The sequence below is a fragment of the Schistocerca nitens genome, chromosome 3, assembly GCF_023898315.1.
Source record: "Schistocerca nitens isolate TAMUIC-IGC-003100 chromosome 3, iqSchNite1.1, whole genome shotgun sequence".
Taxonomy (NCBI): Eukaryota; Metazoa; Arthropoda; class Insecta; order Orthoptera; family Acrididae; genus Schistocerca; species Schistocerca nitens.
The window spans coordinates 80515387-80536353 of NC_064616.1; the positions used below are offsets into that span (position 1 = coordinate 80515387).

The 20967-nt window shown below is 40.7% G+C and overlaps 1 protein-coding gene across 2 annotated transcripts in view; it reads left to right on the forward strand.

Annotated features, from left to right (window-relative positions):
- The window catches only part of LOC126248044 (uncharacterized), a 557758-nt gene that overhangs the window by 55157 nt on the left and 481634 nt on the right, over positions 1–20967 (forward strand). For both annotated transcript variants that reach the window (XR_007545407.1, XM_049948673.1), the window contains exon 4: positions 2609–2710. Coding sequence is in view for 1 of the 2 variants with exons in the window: in XM_049948673.1 (XP_049804630.1) it covers positions 2609–2710 (102 nt within the window). In the remaining variant the exon portion in view is untranslated. The remainder of the gene's footprint in view (positions 1–2608; positions 2711–20967) is intronic.

Consider the following 20967-nt stretch of genomic DNA (forward strand, 5'->3'; position numbering starts at 1 on the left):
GAGTACCTCTCAGAACTGGCTGTGCATGATGACAGGCACTGTATAGCTTGGGCAGGTAGTAGTTTTGGCCACTCAACCCTGGCCTGTTGTGACAGGACATCAATCCTCATCACATAGGCCACAAAAATGGCACACTGCCAGGCTTGGACATGGTATAATTCAGATAACCACTGAAATGGCCAGGCCTCCAAACCATGCTGTTTCAACAGTGTTCCAGCCCTACCAATAGCAATGGGGACTGGATGTATGGTTACTAGTCTTGCTCTAGGACCAGGGTGGAGGCCTCCAACATATCAGAATAGCCTCTTTACAGTATCTTGTGTGAGAATGTGGTTACAACTTTCTGTTTGCTTGGCCACAGGTTACAGCTACCAAGCTGAAAGGTAGTGGTGCAATAAAAGCCAGAGATTACTGTTGCTTGTAGATGGCAGCAGACTTGCACAAAAGTTCCTTCATACTGAAATACATAGAAGAATATTGGAGAATACAGGGCTATTAATCAACAAAGCATGGCTCTTCTGGGTTCTAAGATCCCATAATGAGCTACAGAACAGAACAAGAAAGATATCAACAATGCAGATTCATAATTGTCTACTCTTGCTCCATCCTTTTTCATCAGGGATTCTAGATGCCTACTCATACTCTTAAATTTATACAATGAAAAGTGGCTTTCCTATGGCACCCTATATACCTTAAATATAAATGTATGAGTATTAAAACTGACTGTTGCCTCTTATTCATTGGTATTTTTGTTAGCATCTGAAAGGAAAAAGCTTTTTCTAGCTTCATTTGATGACATTTTGACATTTTAGTGATTGCGTTTCAGTAAAAACTACAATTGATTTATTTTTGTGACTGAAAAGAATAGTAATTTCCTTATTATATTTTTACATGGTTTTTCTTTATTTGTTTGGTTTTCTATTATGGTCACAAAAATGTGGATTACCCTCTGGAGATATTTAGAGCAATGAAAGCTTTTTCTCTGTCCTTTCTTTTCACCTCCTCATGTTAAACAGTAGCTGTCATCTCCTTGTCTTTCTTTTCTTCTCAACGTCGATGTCAGTAGAGCTGTAGAGATGGAGCACAAGCTCAGGTTGTGTTAAGGATGAGGAAGGAAATCCACCATGCCTCTTGAAAGGAGCCATCCCAGCATTTGCGTGGAGTGATTTATGGAAATCATGGAAAATCCAAATCTGGATGGCTGGATGCAGGTTTTAACCATCATCCTGTATACGAGTCCAGTGTGCCATTGTGCCACCTCACTTGTTTTTTTTTTTTTTTTTTTTTTTTTTTTGTCAGGTTGATGTATTAAGTTAGGACTTGCCCCATTAGGAAAACTCATTTGACTCAAATAGTGAAAAAACAGTCTTATAAAGGATTAGAATAGTGGCATTAAAAGCATTAAGGGGTAATTCATTGTTATCAGATTAGAAGGTGATTTTTAGAGTAAATCTCCAAATTGGTAAATATATAGATAATGGGAAAATACTAAATTTATGGAGATCACTGAGATCATTTTGCTTTACTGCAGATAATTTTTGAGTTTTCAATATCAGTGAAATAATGTTAACTGTATTACCAAAGAAAAAATGGTTTTGGAATTCTGCTATCTCCTGTACTGTAAAAAGATAAAAAACCATAGCTGAGAGCACAAATATGTTGCCCTTATTATCTAGTACAAAGAATTCTTTCTTCTATTGGAAAAGCTGAGTAAGTACTACTTTGAAAACTGTATTTGCCCACACTATTCAGAAGCACAATTTTCCACCTCTCATTTCCATCAATGAGCAGAGAGGTGTGAAAGTAATGGAGGAAACTGCTAGAAATCAGGATAATATAACCTCATTACAATATTGTGGTTTACAATTCTGACATAACTGCCTCTGTAGTGAGTGTCAGTACCTTCTTATGATGTGAGTGTGATCATTTGGAAAGTGGTGGTTTTATTTCCTAAATTTTAAGAATTTTCAGAGTAGATACTGGCTGCTACACAGAGTGGAGTCTGCATTGTACAATTTCTGACAATTTACTTCTGTACCAGTATTATGGATTAAGTTCCAAAGTTCTCCATAGTATCATATGACCTGACGGTATAGAAAACTGTTAATAATGATCTGAGCATTGTATGAGATGCTGAGCCATGACACTGTCTTGTAGCTTTGCAGCAGGGGCAGGTTTTATGGTGGAATCATGTGTTATGCTCTATTAAGGAAATGTATTTAGAGTATGATGAATTTTCCATTTATATAGGGAAGGAGAAGATTAATCAAGCTTATCAAAATATTAAACACTAACCACTGACATTAGATATGATCCTGTGAAAAAATTTCTAGCTAATAATGCTTAAATGATCCTATATGAAAGTCACATATGCTGATGTAAGGATTGACATACAGCAACCTACATTATCTGTATGTATTAATATCTTTATTGAAACACTTATGTCAAATGTCATAGACTGCCATATTGCAGTGCTCCATGAACTCAATGTAATTAGCTCTACATAAATAGTTGTCTGTATTTAAAAGGCATAAAGAGGGTATATACACAAAATTCTACAAATGTAAATGTGTAACAAAACTTTGGTACAATTTTTTGTCATTTTCAGGGATAACGTGGATGCTGAAGGTGCACAAAGGTCTTCTAGAAGAAGCAGCAATTCTGAAGATAATCGATATAGCATCTCAAACTTAGTGTTTGCGCATGAAAGGTGATGAATTTTAGTTGTAGTGTAGGACACATAGCACACACTTGGCAACACTGTTCTGGCACTGTAGGCTCTCTAGATTGGGGAGGTGTGGAGGTGTATTAGATGGAGTAGGTGACAGGAATAAAAAGGAGGTGGGTGAAGGTCTTTCCCTCTTTCTTATATTTACTCCTTTCATCAATTAAATTCAGTATCTCCTGTGTTATTCAAGGATTTCTATTAGGCCTTGTCTTTTTACTTATTTGATCCTCTACTGCCTTCACTATTTCAACTCTCAAAGCTACCAATTTATCTTCTACTGTTTTCACATCTCCTGTTCCAGTTGCCTAAAGCTCCTGAAACTCTCAACAACCTCTGGTTCTTTCAACTGTTTTAGGTCCCATCTCCTTAATATCATACTTTTTTTGCATATTCTTCAGTTCTAATCTACAGTTCACAACCAATAAATTGTGGCCAGAGTCCACATCTACCCATGGAAATGTCTTGCAATTTAAAATCTGGTTTCTGACCTATGTCAAAACAAGGCTCTGGGAGTAGATGACATTCTATCGGAACTCTGATACCCTTGGGAAAGCCAGCCATGATAAAACTCTTCCATCTGGTGTGAAGGATGAATGAGACAGGTGAAATATCATCAAACCTTCAAGAAGAATATAATTATTCCAATTCCAAAGAAATCAGATGCTGATAGGTGTGAATATTACCAAACTATCAGTGTAATAAGTCATGGTTGCAAAATACTAACATGTATTCTTTATAGTGGGAGAATGGAAAAACTGGTAGAAGCCAGCCTTAGGGAAGATCATTTTGGATTCCACAGAAACATAACAACACATGAGGCAATGCTGAATGTATGACTTATCTTAGAAGATAGGTTAAGGAAAGGAAAACCTACATTTCTCTCATTTGTAGACTTAGAGAAACCTTTTACTAGTGTTGAATGGAATACTCTCTTTGAAATCCAGAAGGTAGCAGATGTAAAATACAGGGAATGAAGGGCTTTTTACAAATTGTGCAGTAACCAGATGGCAGTTATTAGAGCTGAGGGGCATGAAAGGGAAGCAATGGTTGAGAAGGGAGTGAAACAGGGCCTATTGCCAATGTTATTCAATCTGTATATTGAGCAAGAAGTGAAAGGAACAAAAAAATTTGGAGTAGGAATTAAAGTTCATGGAGAAGAAATAAAAACTTTGTGGTTTGCTCATGACTGTAATTCTGCCAGAGGCAGCAAAGGACTTGGAAGAGCACTTGAACAGAATGAAGAGTGTCTTGAAAGGAGAATATAAGATGGACATCAACAAAAGCAAAACCAGGATAATGGAATGTAGTCTGATTAAATCAGGAAATTAAATTAGGAAACAAGACACTAAAGTAGTAGACAAGTTTCATTATTTGGGTAGCAAAATAACTGATGATGGCTGAAGTAGAGAGGATATAAAATATAGACTGGCAATGGAAAGGAAAGCATTTCTGAGGAAGAGAAATTTGTTAACATCAAATATAGATTTAAGTGTCAGGAAGTGTTTCCTGAAAGTATTCGTATGCAGTGCGGCCATGTGTAGAAGTGCAACATGGCTAATAAACGGTTTAGACAAGAGGAAAGCAGAAGCTTTTGAAATGTTGTGCTACAGAAGAATGCAGCAGATTAGGTGGCTAGATCACATAACTAATGAGGAAATACTGAACAGAATTGAGAGCAAAGAAATTTGTAACACAACCTGACTAGAAGAAGGGATCAATCAGTAGGACACATTCTCAGACACCAAGGGATCACCAGTTTAGTATTAAGGGGTAAAAAATGTAGAGGGAGACCAAGAGATGAACAAAGTAAACAACAGTGAACCAAATGGAAACAAAGTTTTATAGAGGTGTTGAGGGAGAGAAGTGGGGAGAGAGAGAAGTCATGGGAACAGGGACAGAGTTTATCATGGGATAACCACTAGCAGAGACTGAGACCAGCTGAATTGTTGGAAGGAGAAAAGAGGATGTGGGGAGTGCAGGTTCCAGAAGCCAGAAGGCCCCCCCCCCTCCCGGTTGCTACAATGGTATTCCAGCCTCCCCCTCCATTATTCGTTACTAGTTTCTCAATGTGCTCCATAACTGTTTGTTTCATTAGCAAAAGGACTGTTCCTGTTGTTCTGTAGAACTGTATTTAGTCCGCTAACAGTTTCAGTTTTTTGTTAAGCCATTCTCAAGTCTGTATACAAACACATGGAAACCTTGTTTTTTCATCGTCAGTCATCTATATGTATACATCCATCACATGTATGGCAGTTATGAATCCACTTGAGAATGGCTTAACAGAAAAGCCAAACCTACTAGTGCCATTTCTACAGTGTAACTGGGGCACATTTTTCATTAGTTAAGTAAGCCACTATTCGACTTAAGCATATTTTAGTAAATAGCCATAGGATGATCACCTTTGATCTTCCCATTGTTACGGTCATTTATTTAAGTAGGCAGACCACAGCTGGTGATGCACACAATATGCTCACAGATTGGGCAGAATTTGAAATTGGATATGGCTGATTTCACAGATTGTTCTTCCACTGATAGGGTAAGATACATCTGCAACACAGCTGGCAAAGGTTGTTCTGATTGGGTGGATGTGACAGGACTTGAATTTGTGCCTGACCAGTGATATGACGGACGTATGGTACGGAAAGATGGAAGATACTAACCACATTCTCCATCAAGGCTTTGACTACCTCTCATCTCACTATGAAATGTGGAATATCCTTCCCAAACTCATATTCACTAATGCTCCCCCCCCCCCACCTCCCCCTCCTGGTTGCTACAATGGTATTCCAGCCTCCCCCTCCATTATAACACATCTATGGTAAAAACCCATGTGCAAAACTTTCATCATGCACCCTTTCACACACCTTATTCCAGTCACATCATAGGCATGTCTTACCCCACTACAGGCAGGATCACCTGTGAAAGCATATATGTCATCTATCAAATCTGCTGCAAGCTCTTCATAGGTTTTACACTGATGAGTGAAAACTATTGTGGGAAAATGATTGTGACCACTGTCCACCATGAGATTAAATCCAACTGGTGGTACTACAGGAATGGGACATGGGAGAAAAGTATACAAGCAGAGCAGAGATGAATGGGGGTCCCATTGCAGCAAAGATACAAGCAGAAAATAGGGAAATCCACTGAAATAAGTGACTTTGACAAATGGTATGTTGTTATGGCGTAGAACTTAGGAGCAAGCAGCTTGGAAACAGCAAAGCTGACCAGCTGTTCATGTGCTACTGTCATGAGCTTCTATAGAAAATGGTAGAAGGATTGCGGAACTGTGAGCAGGCCACAAGGTGTTGGACTTACATGACTTAGCACTGAACAAGGAGATTGGAGGCTTTTCAAGTATGTGAAATGGGATGGACAGTAGTCTGTGGCAGATTTGGTGATTGAATACAAAGCTGGTGCAGGCTAAATTATTTCTGAGCACACTGTTTAGCACACATCGTTGTATATAGGGTTCAGCAGCACATGACCCCTATGTGTTTCCATACTGACTCTACAACATCTCTCAGTTACGACTGCAGTAGGCACAGTATCATAGAGGCAGGTTTGTGGATCGCTGGAAATGTGTCACATGTCTGATGAATCACATTTTTTGTTACACCAGCTTGATGGCTGTGTCCAGATACGCTGCCATCCAGGTGAACAGCTACTCAAAACATGCACTGTAGACAGACACCAACTGATGGAGGCAGTATTATGCTTTGGGGGCACATTCACCTGGGGATTCATATGGCCAGAATCATGTACAATGGTTTCCGGAGCATGAAAATAATCTCTTGTTGGTGTCTTCATCATCAGATTCACAAAATATGAACACTGTGGAACACATGTTGGTCTCTGTAGAGTGCCAGCACTTTGCTGACAAATCACTTACCCATAATTTATGGGAATAACATGAGCTGTGGCATAAGCATCTAATACAAAATTGTTGAGGCTTTCGTGGCCACTTGTTGACAAACTGCCTATTGGCTTCTGTCTCGGGTTCTTCGGCCGACGTTCATCTAATGATTTTTCTGACGTTTCGCCAGCACGAGTGGCTGGCATTGTCAAAGCTTCACCCTCCATTGCCGGTGGTGAACTGGAGCCGAGCTCGCGGGCGCAGACTATATGTACCTGGCGTGCCAACGTCCGAGGGCTTCTCCGCGGTCATTTCCGGTGCGGTTCTCCTCTTGCTACCTGCGACGGTCGTTCGCTGCAGTACGGGAAGCCAGGATCCGTTGACCTTAAGGCTTTCCTCTTTCTTGTTCAAACTGTTCGCGTGTTTTTGTATTTCTACAGCTTCTCTGAACAAGCGCGTGTGATAGTGGTTCTCTACAGCTGATCACGGATAGCCTGGGCTTCAGCAGTGGTGATGTTGGGAGTAGGATCAAGGTTTTTTAAGAAGGATTGAGATGCAAGGCTGGAAGTCAGAAATTCCTGGAAGGTTTGGAGAGGGTGATTTTGAGGAAGAGGAGGTGGGTCCCGCTGCGATGGAGGACGGAACTGTTCCAGGCAGGGTTCAATTTGGATGGTGTCTTGGGGAGTTGGATCATTAGGAGTAGGATTAGGATCATTTTTCTTCGTGGCAAAGTGATATTTCCAGCAGAGAGTACGAGTGTAGGACAGTAAATATTTGATTAGGGCTGTTTGGTTGAATCTGGGAGTGGGGCTGAAGGTGAGGCCTTTGGATAGGACAGAGGTTTTGGATTGGGAGAGAGGTTTGGAGGAAAGGTTAACTACTGAATAAGGGTGTTGTGGTTCCAGGTTGTGTTGATTGGAATTTTGAGGTTTTGGAGGGAGTGGAGCTGGAAGTGGGAGATTGAGTAGATGGGAGAGACTGGGTTGGTGTGCAATGAGAGGAGGTTGGGGTTTGCTGGAAAGGTTGTGAAGGGTGAGTGAGTTGCCTTTCCGGAGGTGGGAAACCAGGAGATTGGATAGTTTTTTGAGGTGGAGGGTGGCATGCTGTTCTAATTTATATAACTAATTTCAAGTTGCCGCCACTCATACCTCACCTGTCATTCAACATCATCTTTGCCTCTTCACTTCTGCCTCGACTGACATCTCTGCCCAAACTCTTTGTCTTCAAATATGTCTGCTTGTGAGATGTCTGCTTGTGTCTGTATATGTGTGGATGGCTATGTGTGTGTGTGCGAGTGTATACCCGTCCTTTTTTCCCCCTAAGGTAAGTCTTTCTGCTCCCGGGATTGGAATGACTCCTTACCCTCTCCCTTAAAACCCACATCCTTTCGTCTTTCCCTCTCCTTCCCTCTTTCCTGATGAGGCAACAGTTTGTTGCGAAATCTTGAATTTTGTGTGTGTGTTTGTGTTTGTTTGTGTGTCTATCGACCTGCCAGCGCTTTCGTTTGATAAGTCACATCATCTTTGTTTTTAGATATATTTTTCCCACGTGGAATGTTTCCCTCTATTATATATATATATATATATATATATATATATATATATATATATATATATATATATATATATATATATAAACACAGATGATGTGACTTACCGAACGAAACTGCTGGCAGGTCGATAGACACACAAACAAACACAAACATACACACAAAATTCAAGCTTTCGCAACAAACTGTTGCCTCATCAGGAAAGAGGGAAGGAGAGGGAAAGACGAAAGGATGTGGGTTTTAAGGGAGAGGGTAAGGAGTCATTCCAATCCCAGGAGCGGAAAGACTTACCTTAGGGGGTCCAAATGGTTCAAATGGCTCTGAGCACTATGGGACTCGAACTGCTGTGGTCATAAGTCTTACCTTAGGGGGAAAAAAGGAAAGAAGGACAGGTATACACTCGCACACACACACATATCCATCCGCACATACACAGACACAAGCAGACATTTGTAAAGGCAAAGAGTTTGGGCCACTATATATAAAAACAAAGATGATGTGACTTACCAAATGAAAGCGCTGGCAGGTCGATAGACACAAAAACAAACACAAACATACACACAAAATTCAAGCTTTCGCAACATACTGTTGCCTCATCAGGAAAGAGGGAAGGAGAGGGAAAGACGAAAGGATGTGGGTTTTAAGGGAGAGGGTAAGGAGTAATTCCAATCCCGGGAGCGGAAAGACTTACCTTAGGGGGAAAAAAGGACGGGTATACACTCGCATACACACACATATCCATCCACACATATACAGACACAAGCATATATATATATATATATATATATATATATATATATATATATATATATATATATATATATATATATATATATACACACTCCTGGAAATTGAAATAAGAACACTGTGAATTCATTGTCCCAGGAAGGGGAAACTTTATTGACACATTCCTGGGGTCAGATACATCACATGATCACACTGACAGAACCACAGGCACATAGACACAGGCAACAGAGCATGCACAATGTCGGCACTAGTACAGTGTATATCCACCTTTCGCAGCAATGCAGGCTGCTATTCTCCCATGGAGATGATCGTAGAGATGTTGGATGTAGTCCTGTGGAACGGCTTGCCATGCCATTTCCACCTGGCGCCTCAGTTGGACCAGCGTTCATGCTGGACGTGCAGACCGCGTGAGACGACGCTTCATCCAGTCCCAAACATGCTCAATGGGGGACAGATCCGGAGATCTTGCTGGCCAGGGTAGTTGACTTACACCTTCTAGAGCACGTTGGGTGGCACGGGATACATGCGGACGTGCATTGTCCTGTTGGAACAGCAAGTTCCCTTGCCGGTCTAGGAATGGTAGAACGATGGGTTCGATGACGGTTTGGATGTACCGTGCACTATTCAGTGTCCCCTCGACGATCACCAGTGGTGTACGGCCAGTGTAGGAGATCGCTCCCCACACCATGATGCCGGGTGTTGGCCCTGTGTGCCTCAATCGTATGCAGTCCTGATTGTGGTGCTCACCTGCACGGCGCCAAACACGCATACGACCATCATTGGCACCAAGGCAGAAGCGACTCTCATCGCTGAAGACGACACGTCTCCATTCGTCCCTCCATTCACACCTGTCGCGACACCACTGGAGGCGGGCTGCACGATGTTGGGGCGTGAGCGGAAGACGGCCTAACGGTGTGCGGGACTGTAGCCCAGCTTCATGGAGACGGTTGCGAATGGTCCTCGCCGATACCCCAGGAGCAACAGTGTCCCTAATTTGCTGGGAAGTGGCGTTGCGGTCCCCTACGGCACTGCGTAGGATCCTACGGTCTTGGCGTGCATCCGTGCGTCGCTGCGGTCCGGTCCCAGGTCGACGGGCACATGCACCTTCCACCGACCACTGGCGACAACATCGATGTACTGTGGAGACCTCACGCCCCACGTGTTGAGCAATTCGGCGGTACGTCCACCCGGCCTCCCGCATGCCCACTATATGCCCTCGCTCAAAGTCCGTCAACTGCACATACGGTTCACGTCCACACTGTCGCGGCATGCTACCAGTGTTGAAGACTGCGATGGAGCTCCGTATGCCACGGCAAACTGGCTGACACTGACGGCGGTGGTGCACAAATGCTGCGCAGCTAGCGCCATTCGACGGCCAACACTGCGGTTCCTGGTGTGTCCGCTGTGCCGTGCGTGTGATCATTGCTTGTACAGCCCTCTCGCAGTGTCCGGAGCAAGTATGGTGGGTCTGACACACCGGTGTCAATGTGTTCTTTTTTCCATTTCCAGGAGTGTATATGGCATGTGACGAGGGCCTCCAGTCAGGTAGACTGCCCGCCTGGTGCAAGTCTTTCGACTTGACGCCATTTCGGCGACTTTCGCGTCAATGGTGATGAAATGATGATGATTAGGACAACACAACACCCAGTGCCTGAGCAGAGAAAATCTCCGACCCAGCCGGGAATCGAACCCAGGCCCTTATGATTGACAGTCTGTTGCGCTGACCACTCAGCTACTGGGGCAGACAGTTCTGTGATCATAATTTAGTTTTCTGATCAGTATTTTTTTAAAAATATTTTCTTCTGAATTTTTCACTGTGTGCTCAATGCTCTAATTTTTGCTGACTACAGTTGAAAAATTTCCATATAACTACATTTTATCTGTCATGATATTTAATAACTGCACCTGCAGTGTACAATATGGCTCAAGTGTTGACTGTAGTGTATAATAATTTAGTTGTATTAGTCGATACAGATTCCAGTGTTGTGAAGTGTTTGAACTGCCATATGAAAGTTAGTTCTGGCCTGCATTGCAGTTACTGTAATAGATGGTTTCATTGGACATAAAGCAGTTGTGTGGGAAACGGTGATGTGAATGAGCATCTTCTGTGGTATTGCAATGTCTGTGCATGAGACAAAACAATAGCTGAACAGGAGAGAAAAATCATGCCCCTTAAGGAGGAGTTCGACACTGATAGCAAGGAATTGCAAAGGTTAATGTGAGAGAAGTAGAAACTGGGAAGTGCTAATGTCACACAAAGAGAACTGTTACTGACAGTTTGCCCTGTTATATGTGTTAGATAAGCAAAAGTTTGCACCAAATGTAGATGCAGCCAAGGCACAACAGGCATTTAATATACAAATGATCACTTCAGAGAGAGTAAAGTCCAACTGTTGTAGTAGTCATGGAAAGGATGTGGAGTAATAGCTGCAGGAAAATTTAAGAAACAAGTAACAAGTTAGCAATTTCTTCAAACCAAATGCAAGTTTTATACAAGTGATAGAGAATGGGGGTTCTTTGTGCAGATATTTTGAGAAGGAAAATCATATGGTGATAGTGGATGGGGCAAGAAACAGAATGGACATGGGTCAGGGCAAGACATAGTAAAGATTGCTTCAGCAACAAACCAGACAAATGTTGAGAATTTTTAGTGTTTGAGGAACTGTAATAGGTTCTTGTTGAACATCTCTGTCAGTTGGATCAAGCTGGATCAACATGGAGTTTAATCAAATACTTCTATCAGTTATGGGGTCAAACATGTCTTTGATTGTTGTTGATGTTTTTGGCAGATGGAATTTTGTGACTCATTGCTTACATCTCAGTAACACATGAAAATAGAAAGGGAAATACTGTTATTTATAGTATTCTGGTAGTCCCTAGTGTGAGGACAGCATATTTTCTCATGATAAATGTAGGTTGTACGCTGTTGGTATTAAAAGCAATATAACAAAAACTTTTGTGACCAAAACTCATGTAGACTGTACAGTGGCACATATTTCTTTTTTTTTTTTTCTTTAATCAAATTTTTATGTTGTCCACAAATTGCAACAACTTCTAAACTTTTCATGCTAATTAAAGCGATGGAAACATGGTCTTTTCTGAAAATATTTCTGACCAAAATGTGATTCTAAGGTTTTTGTTTATCATGTCTTTTGCATGCTTGTGGTGATATTTCCATAGAAAATTTTGTCCCCTAACACATATTTCTTCATAACTAATCTAGAAGTGATTTACCAATTTTCATAAATTTAGTTTTAATTTTTTTAATATAACAAAAATTAAAAAAAAAAATTTTAATGATGCCTACAGTATATGATCCACACCCTCTCCTAATGTCAAGTTTCTATGCTTAGCAGTTTGAGCTGGGTGATGTTGGACCAGTGAAACAGTCTGGCACTATATCACCCCATTATGGGTTGAATTTATAAAAATAGTGAAACATATATTTTTTCATTTTTAACCATGAATCCAAATACCAGTTTTCATAGATTTAGCTTCAAAAATATTTTCAAAATGAAATACTTTCATAAAACATTTACCTCTCACCCCCATAGGGCCTTACTTACCAAAAACTTCTTTTTCCAACCAAGAAACCAAATTCGAATTTTTATAGATTTATTTAGCTTTAAAAATGCTTTCATATTTATTGTCAAAAAACAAATTCACCAACTATTTCAGTCCCATAACGATTACATTTGTAAAAATGATGAAACACATATTTCTTTATTTCTGACTAAGAAAACAAATACCAAGTTTCGTACGTCTAGCTTCAAAATTGGCTTAATAATGACATATTCTCAAAAAAAACCTTTCCTCCCCTATATCACCCCTTTAAGGGTGGAATTTCTAAAAATCCCTTCTTAAATTTCAAGTTTATGTCCTTAATGGTTTGGACTGAGTGGTGATGAGTCAGTGAGTGAATCAATCAGTTGGGACATTATATTCTCTGTCAGAATAGGCCTGACGGAAGATCCAACAGTAACAACCAACTTCATAGGCATCAGTGGATGCAGACACTGAGGGGAATGTGCACAGCACTTGGCTCTCCTGGCCATTGTCAGTTTTCATGGTCAGAGCCACTGCTTCTCAGTCAAGTAGCCTCACAAGGGCTGATTGCAACCCACTTGCCGGCAGCACTTGGCAGCTCAGATGGTCATCCATCCAAGTGCTGTCCAAGCCTGAAAGTGCTTAACTTCTGTGATCGGATGGGAACAGATGTTACTATTGCTGCAAGGCCGCTGGCTCAAACAATACATAGAGATGAGAAAATAAAGTCAATGAACTTCCAATGTAGCCACAAATCCTATAGTTACAATACATGTTTCAGAACATTATTTGACCACTGAAATAGGAATCTGGGTCAAGTATGTGGAGAGCAGGAATTGCCTCATATTTTGAAGGGATGCATATATCCTTAGATTTTGCAGCACTCAGAATTTTGAAGCTTGAACTTCATACATAGAATTCTATTAAAGGTAAATGGGATATTCACAATATACTTGACTCCATCTGATAATCATGAAGTCTCTGTAAACAATGACTGGAACATTCTACCAATTGTTCTATTTCTTGATGACAGAAATCCAGTCCTTGGTCACAGAGCAGTTCTAGAACCATTATGTTACCATTTGCAATTTCTACAAACCAGTTTCTTAATTGCCAGGGCATTGTTGTCTGTGATCAGTGTCAATGGCTTTCCTGCCTGATCAGCATCACTCATGTCTGTACTGCCTTGGAAAAACTGTTGGCACCATTTCACCATGGGTGGCCACAATATTGCGTTTGGTCCAATACCACAAGAACTTTACAGTGAAGCTGTGTGTTTTAGACATTTTGTCCACAAGAATTGTATTGTACTGTGTACTTTAGCCTTGGAGTACATGCCAAAACACTGTGTCATTTCACTCTCATACTGTGATACACCTGCTAACCATACCATACCAGAACTACATCTGCAAGAAACTCAGAACATGTAATCTCTTCTGATAATATGCTACTCTTGTTATGCAATGGTCTCAGCATGGGAAGATATTTGTAACTTACTGTTTTGGAGTCCCCCCCCCCCCTTATTTGTTGATTGTATAGAGTTACATAAAGTTATTGTGACTGATTTACATTTGTGGCAGTGCTATTTGTTGGAGAAACTGCTACTCTTAGAGCTCTGCATATTTGACAATGAAGGTATGAGCACAACTTATTGTGGTTTGTGAGGTATTCATTCTTTGCCAAGATAGAACAGCCTGAAATTGATGGACCTTAAACTCCGAGTACAGTCCACAAAGTCCACATTGAGTGGTTTTCATGATAACATTTGTGTAGTTCTTTTTGTCTGCAGTACCAGTCTTGCTCTTTTCAATCCCACATCTGTCTGCTCTCAGTTAATATCTATGTTCCCAAAGTGATTTAGGTACTGACCAGTGCGTACTGCTTTCTTCACACTTGTTTTAGTTGACTCTGGGTTTTCATTTTGATTGTGCTTCATAGAAGTGAGTCAGTTAGATCTGATTAGATTACATTCAGTTTCCTGTTTCATAGAGCCAATAATGAGATGATTCCTGTGAGTATGGAACATGTCAGAAAGTATAACATAAAAAACATACAGAATTTGAATATAATACTCACTACCCTGATCATTTGTCAGGAGATCATCAAAATGAGTGAATATATTATAGTAAACTGGAACTGCTAATATTTACAGAATTAATACACTGTCAGAATGAAACACAGTTATGCACTTTTAATGAATTTATGATACACAAAACGCATAATTTTGACAGTTGTGACAAACTGCTGTCAAAACCGAAATCTAACAGACATTTTTACTTAAGCTGGTGTAACAGTCCCTATTAAGATATTCATTTATAGAGTAGGAGGAGTTGTCTATCAAAAAGTCTTTCAAACTCTTTTTAAACTGTGCTGTATCTGAAACCAACTTTTTAATGGTTGCTGGCAATTTATTGAATACATGTGTTCCTGAATATATGGACCCCTTTTTAGACCAAGGTAAGTGATATTATGTATTCATGCAGATTGTTCGTATTGCTAGCATTGATCCTGTGTATTGAGCTATTAGTTGAGAACAGAGATATGTTACTTGCAACAAATTTCATTAAGGGATAAATATACTGAGAAGCAGTTGTTAGAACACACAGTCCTTTGAAGAGGTTTCTACATAGAATGAGATTTTCATTCTGCAGCAGAGTGTGCACTGATATGAAACTTCCTGGCAGGTTAAAACTGTGTGCCAGACCAAGACTCGAACTCGGGACCTTTGCTTTTCGCGGGCAAGAGCTCTACCAACTGAGCTACCCAAGCATGACTCACGCCCCGTCCTCACAGCTTTACTTCTGCCAGTACCTCATCTCCTACCTCCCAAACTTTACAGAAGTTCTGCTGCTAACCTTGCAAGACTAGCACTCCTGAAAGAAAGGATATTTCGGAGACATGGCTTAGCCACAGCCTGGGGGATATTTCCAGAATGAGATTTTCACTCTGCAGTGGAGAGTGCACTAATATGAAACATCCTGGCAGATTAAAACTGTGTTCCGGACTGAGACTCAAACTCGGGACCTTTGCCTTTTGTGGGCAAGTGCTCTACTAACTGAGCTACCCAAGCACGACTCACGCCACGTCCTCACAGCTTTACTTCCACCAGTACCTCATCTCCTTCCACACTTTACAGAAGCTCTCCTGCAAACCTTGCAGGACTAGCACTCCTGAAAGAAAGGATATTGTGGAGACATGGCTTAGCCACAGCCTGGGGGATGTTTGCAGAATGAGATTTTCACTCTGCAGCAGAGTGTGCGCTGATATGAAACTTCCTGGCAAATTAAAACTGTGTGCCGGACCGAGACTCGAACTCGGGACCTTTGCCTTTTGCAGGCAAGTGCTGTACCAACTGAGCTACCCAAGCATGACTCACACCCCGTCCTCACAGCTTTACTTCTGCAAATACCTCGTCTCCGACCTTCCAATCTTTACAGAAGCTCTCCTGTGAACCTTGCAAGACTAGCACTCCTGAAAGAAAGGATATTGCAGAGACATGGCTTAGCCACAGCCTGGGGGATGTTTCCAGAATGAGGTTTCTACATGATGTTCTGGCACCACAAGTGATTCTTATTACATACTTTTCCACACTAAAATCTTTGGTTCATTCTCATGGGTTACACAAGAATATAATCCTATATGACATAATAGAATGAAAGCAAGTAAAGTATACAAGTTTTTTTATATTTATATCTCCTACATCTGACATAATTTGCACTGCAAATACAGACTTTTTAGGTGCTTCAGCAATTCTGACGTATGCACTTCCCGACTGAATTTATTATTGAGTTGTAATCCCAGAAATTTAACACTGTCAACCTTTTCGATCTGTGTGTCATCTTATGTTATACACATGCTCGAAGGAAATATCTTACAGGTTCTGAACTGCATATAGTAGGTCTTTTCAAATTTTAATGACAGTGAATTAACTTAAAACCTTCTATTGATGCCAATGAAAATTTGATTACCAGCCCTTTATAAGTCTGACTTGACTTTCTATTTATGACAGTGTTTGTATCATCTGCAATCAAAACAAAATTAGAATATGACACTGTAACAGATGAGAGGTCACTAATGTGCACAAGAAAAAGCAATGGACTCAAGATGGAACTTTGAGGAACACAGCATGTAGTTAATTCCCAATCAGATGAAGACTGACTGCTTACTGCACAGGTATTCACAATGACACCTTTCATTTCCTGTTAGTTAGATAAGACTCAAACCATCTCATAACACTGCCAGTGACACCACAATATCTAATTTAGTTAAGTGAATGCTGTGAGTCACACAGTCCAAGGCTTTTGACAGGTTACAGAAAATGCCAGTAGCCTCTAATCTGTTGTCTAATGAATTACGTATGCTCCCACTGTATCAGTAAATAGCTTTCTCTATATCATAATCCTTAACAAACCCAAACTGAGACTTGGACAATTTATTATTTTCAGTCAGATGCTTGAAGAGATGTTTGAACAGAATCTTTTCAAATACTTTTGAAAAGGCCAGAAAAAGTGAAATTGGTCAACTGTTGCATGATATCTCTTTATCCTCCTTCTTGTAAAGAGGTTTAACATCAGCATCTTTTAGCCAGTCTGGAAATGTTCTGCTTATAAGAGATTGATTAGACAAATAACTTAAGATAGAACTCAACTCACATGAGCACTCTTTGATTAATTTGTATGTCATCACAACCACTAGAATACTTAGATTTTATGATGGATGCTCTCCTTTGGGAGATGTGGGTGTCATTTCCATTTTACTAAAGTTATTTGTAATACTGGCCTCAGACACTCCATTGCACTGTTTATGAAGCCTGATAACCCCAACCTGTCAGCAACAGAAACAAAGTACTTGTGTAAGAGGTTTGCAGCACTGCATGCACATGTTAACAATGTCTAATTTACTATTAGAGCTATCTGTTCCCCTTCCTTTTTGTCCCCACCTGTCTCTGTCCATACAAACTTTATTTTGTTGCCTGATATAATTATCTCATAATTATCTTTTTCTCATAATAAAGCTGCTACAATTCCTGGATTACTTGCTTCAATATTTTGCAGTAGTCTTTGTAATGCATTACAATGTTAACATTACAGCTGTTCCTAGATATTAGATACAATATTTTTGTTCCACATGATATCTTTATTCCCTGTGTAATCTATGGTTTACTTTTAGACTTGTATTTGATTTGCACTACTTTTAGGGAAAAACAATTTTCAAAAGAGGAAGTACCTTTATTAATGAATGATTTGCATTTTCCATTTTAGTCAGAATAATTGTTAACATCTATCCACTTCATGTCCTTGAGCAATCTCCTAAAATTATCAGTTTTTGACTGATTTATTACCTTCCTGTACTCAGATCTAATAGACTTTTTTATATCCTGACAAGTTTCAACATTTAACACAAGATGCTGCATGTCATTATCAGATAGCCCCATTTACTATTGGTTTTTTGGTATGAATTTTTTTCCTAGATTTGTCTACAAAGATATTATCAATAGCTGTCAGAGCATTTACATACCCTAGTTGCAAATTTCACTGTAGGCATCAAATTGAATGACAGTGTTACTGATTGCAATAATTGTTCACTGATGAATCCATCACCAGCAACTGAGAGATGGGACAACAGAGCTTCCAGATTTTTTATGAAGAGGTTAAAGTTTCCTGAAGGTGCTCTATTATAAAGAATTTATTATGAAATACTACTTCTGCTGCACAATCTTCTAAGTGCTGCTATGAGCAAAATTTATTACTATCAATATTCAAAAGTTTCTTTCTCCATATTCACTCTACAGAAGTAAGAAGGTAACTTGAAACCTGTAACATTTATCATATTTATACTAGTGGTCACATGATGTTCAGAGAAGCAGATTATATCAACTGGTTTGCTCAACTCTAATTCTTCAACACAAATAAGCAGCTCATTAAGCTTACCCCTTAGTCCTCAGATATTCTGATCCAATATGGAAAACTGATTTTGTGTACTGGCTGAATTAGAACTGGATGAACCTAATTTTTCTGTCGACTTTTGAATATCTCTAGTTTCAATCATAGACTCTCTACATGAATTGTCTACATTAAAATTTTCTGTCTCACTGCCTGTTTTACCTATGTGAATGTCATTTTCACCTTTCTCTGAACGTCTTTTGTTTCTGCCCTCCCTACCATAAAAATTGCTGTTCTGTCACTTGTAACCAATGGTACTTTACCACTTGTGATAGTGCCCCCCCCCCCCCAAGTTATTTGCTATTATTAGTCCAGTCAGTTGTGTGTTCCCTTTCCCATTGAGGTGAATGCCATGCCTAGTATAGTTCCAACTGCTGACAGAGTCAACAGGATCCACACTGACATGAGGCCCCATACCTGATCGAAGCAGCCGTTCCACCTCTAAATTAAGTGTCCTATCCAGTGTAGCGGCAGCCACCAAGCCGAGAGGATGCGCAGCAGAGCAGCAGCAGCACCTGGGTGATAAACTGTAAATTAATTTAGCCTTTTTTTTTTTTTTTTTTTTTTTTTTTTGGCGTGCTTCTGCAAAGAAGTGAACTGTATGTGTGTATTTTACTGTGTACACTAGTGGCTGGAAAATTAATCATAGTTTTTGTTTTTGCTTAAGTCTTGTTAATATCCTTGTGTAGGGCAGCTTCCTAGTATAAATTTTCCATGTAGAGAAATTTATTTCTGGTTAATAGCTTGCGGTCTCAGAGTTCAGTGAGAAATCTGCACACCAACTTTTAGTGTTACGTTATTCTCCTTTGGTATATTTTCAAACACAGTAGTGCCATTTAGACCATATATCTATTTTATACACAATACAATATCGCTAGGGACTGTGCTTGTTGTGAGCAGACACAAGGAAATTATGGCCACTGTCTGTAAACACCTGGAAGCTGCATTGTCTACCGTCGACAAGCTTCTAGCTAATGCTCGAAGTTGTGGTGACATCGGGGCACCAGTGACGAGACCTGCGACACCTTTGGTGCCACTGGAATCCCCTGGTGCTCTGGATGTCACTGCGACTTCTGATACGCAACATGTGACCAGTCCGTCCTCCCTCCAGTGTGGGTGGCAGACAGTGGTGGGTTCGGGTATCACTTGGCGGAAGGCAAAAGAGGGAGCAGGCCGTGCAGCTGGCGCCCTACATCTTAGCAACAGGTACGAGGTGCTTCCCAGTGTTGATGATAACTCTGACCCAGCACGTGATGCGTGTCCTGTGATGCCAGCGGTCGATTTTCCTGCCCAATCTGGACAAGTACAGAGGGTGGGTATGCTAGTCATTGGTAGCTCCAATGTTAGGAGTGTGATGGAGCCCCTCATGGAGATAGCATGCAAGATGGGAAAGAATTCCAGTGTGCATTCGGTATTTTTGCCGGGAGGTATCATCCGTGATGTGGAAGAGGCCCTGCACGTTGCTATCAAGCGCACTGGGTGCAACCGGCTGCACGTAGTGGCACGTGTCAGCACAAATGACACCTGCTGCTCGGGTTCTGAGGCCACCCTCAGCTCCTTTCGATGGCTGGCCGATTTGGTGAAGGCAACTAGCAACACATGTGGAGTGCAGGCTCAGCTGTCTATTTGTAGTATTGTACCCATGGCTGATCATAGTCGGTTTGGAGCAGAGTAGAAGTTCTAAGCCAGAGGCTCAGATGGCTCTGTGACGGTATCAGATGCGAATTTCTCGACCTCCGCTATCAGGTGCAGAATTGTAGGGTTCCCCTTAATAGGTCACGTGTGCACTACACGCAGGAAGTGGCTACTAGGGTAGCGGAGTACATGTGGCGTGCACATGCGGCTTTTTTAGGTTAGAGGACCCCTCCCTTTGGAATAAACACGATGTGACTGTTAAATCAGCCACAGCGACCTCAGAGAATCTGGGTCCTGGCAGATCAGAGATAGAAAAGATTAATATGATTTTACTGGGCAGGAGCATCCAAGGAAAGAACCTAGAATTCGTATCGCTTATTGAAGGTTATAATGCACAGATAGTAGTCAGAACAGAAAGCTTGTTGGAGCCAGACGTCAATGACAACGAAATCCTAAGTTCAGAATGGAATGTTTATTGTAAGGATAGGTTAGTCGCCAATGGTGGCGGCATGTTTATTGCAGTAAAACATTCGATAAAATCTAGCGAGGTTATCACGGATTCCGAATGTGAATTAATCTGGCTGAAATTGAGTATCAAAGAACGGTCAAAAATGGTGATCGGATGCTTTTATAGACCACCTGGGTCAGGATCTATAGCTGTTGAATGCTTCAGACAGAGCTTGCAGAATATCATTAGTAATTTTACTGGTCATGCCATTGTAATAGGTGATGACTTCATTTTGCCAGGAGTAGATTGGGAGTGTTATGCCATCAAAACTGGTGCCAGAGACAGGGAATCGTGTGACATTGTTCTGGATGTCTTGTCCGAAAATTACGTTGAGTAGATAGATAACCAACTTGTGAGGGTAACGTCTTAGACCTCCTGGTAACAAACAGACCTGAAGATATTGAATCAGTTAATGTAGAGGAAGGTATCCGTGGTCATAAGGCTGTGACAGCATCT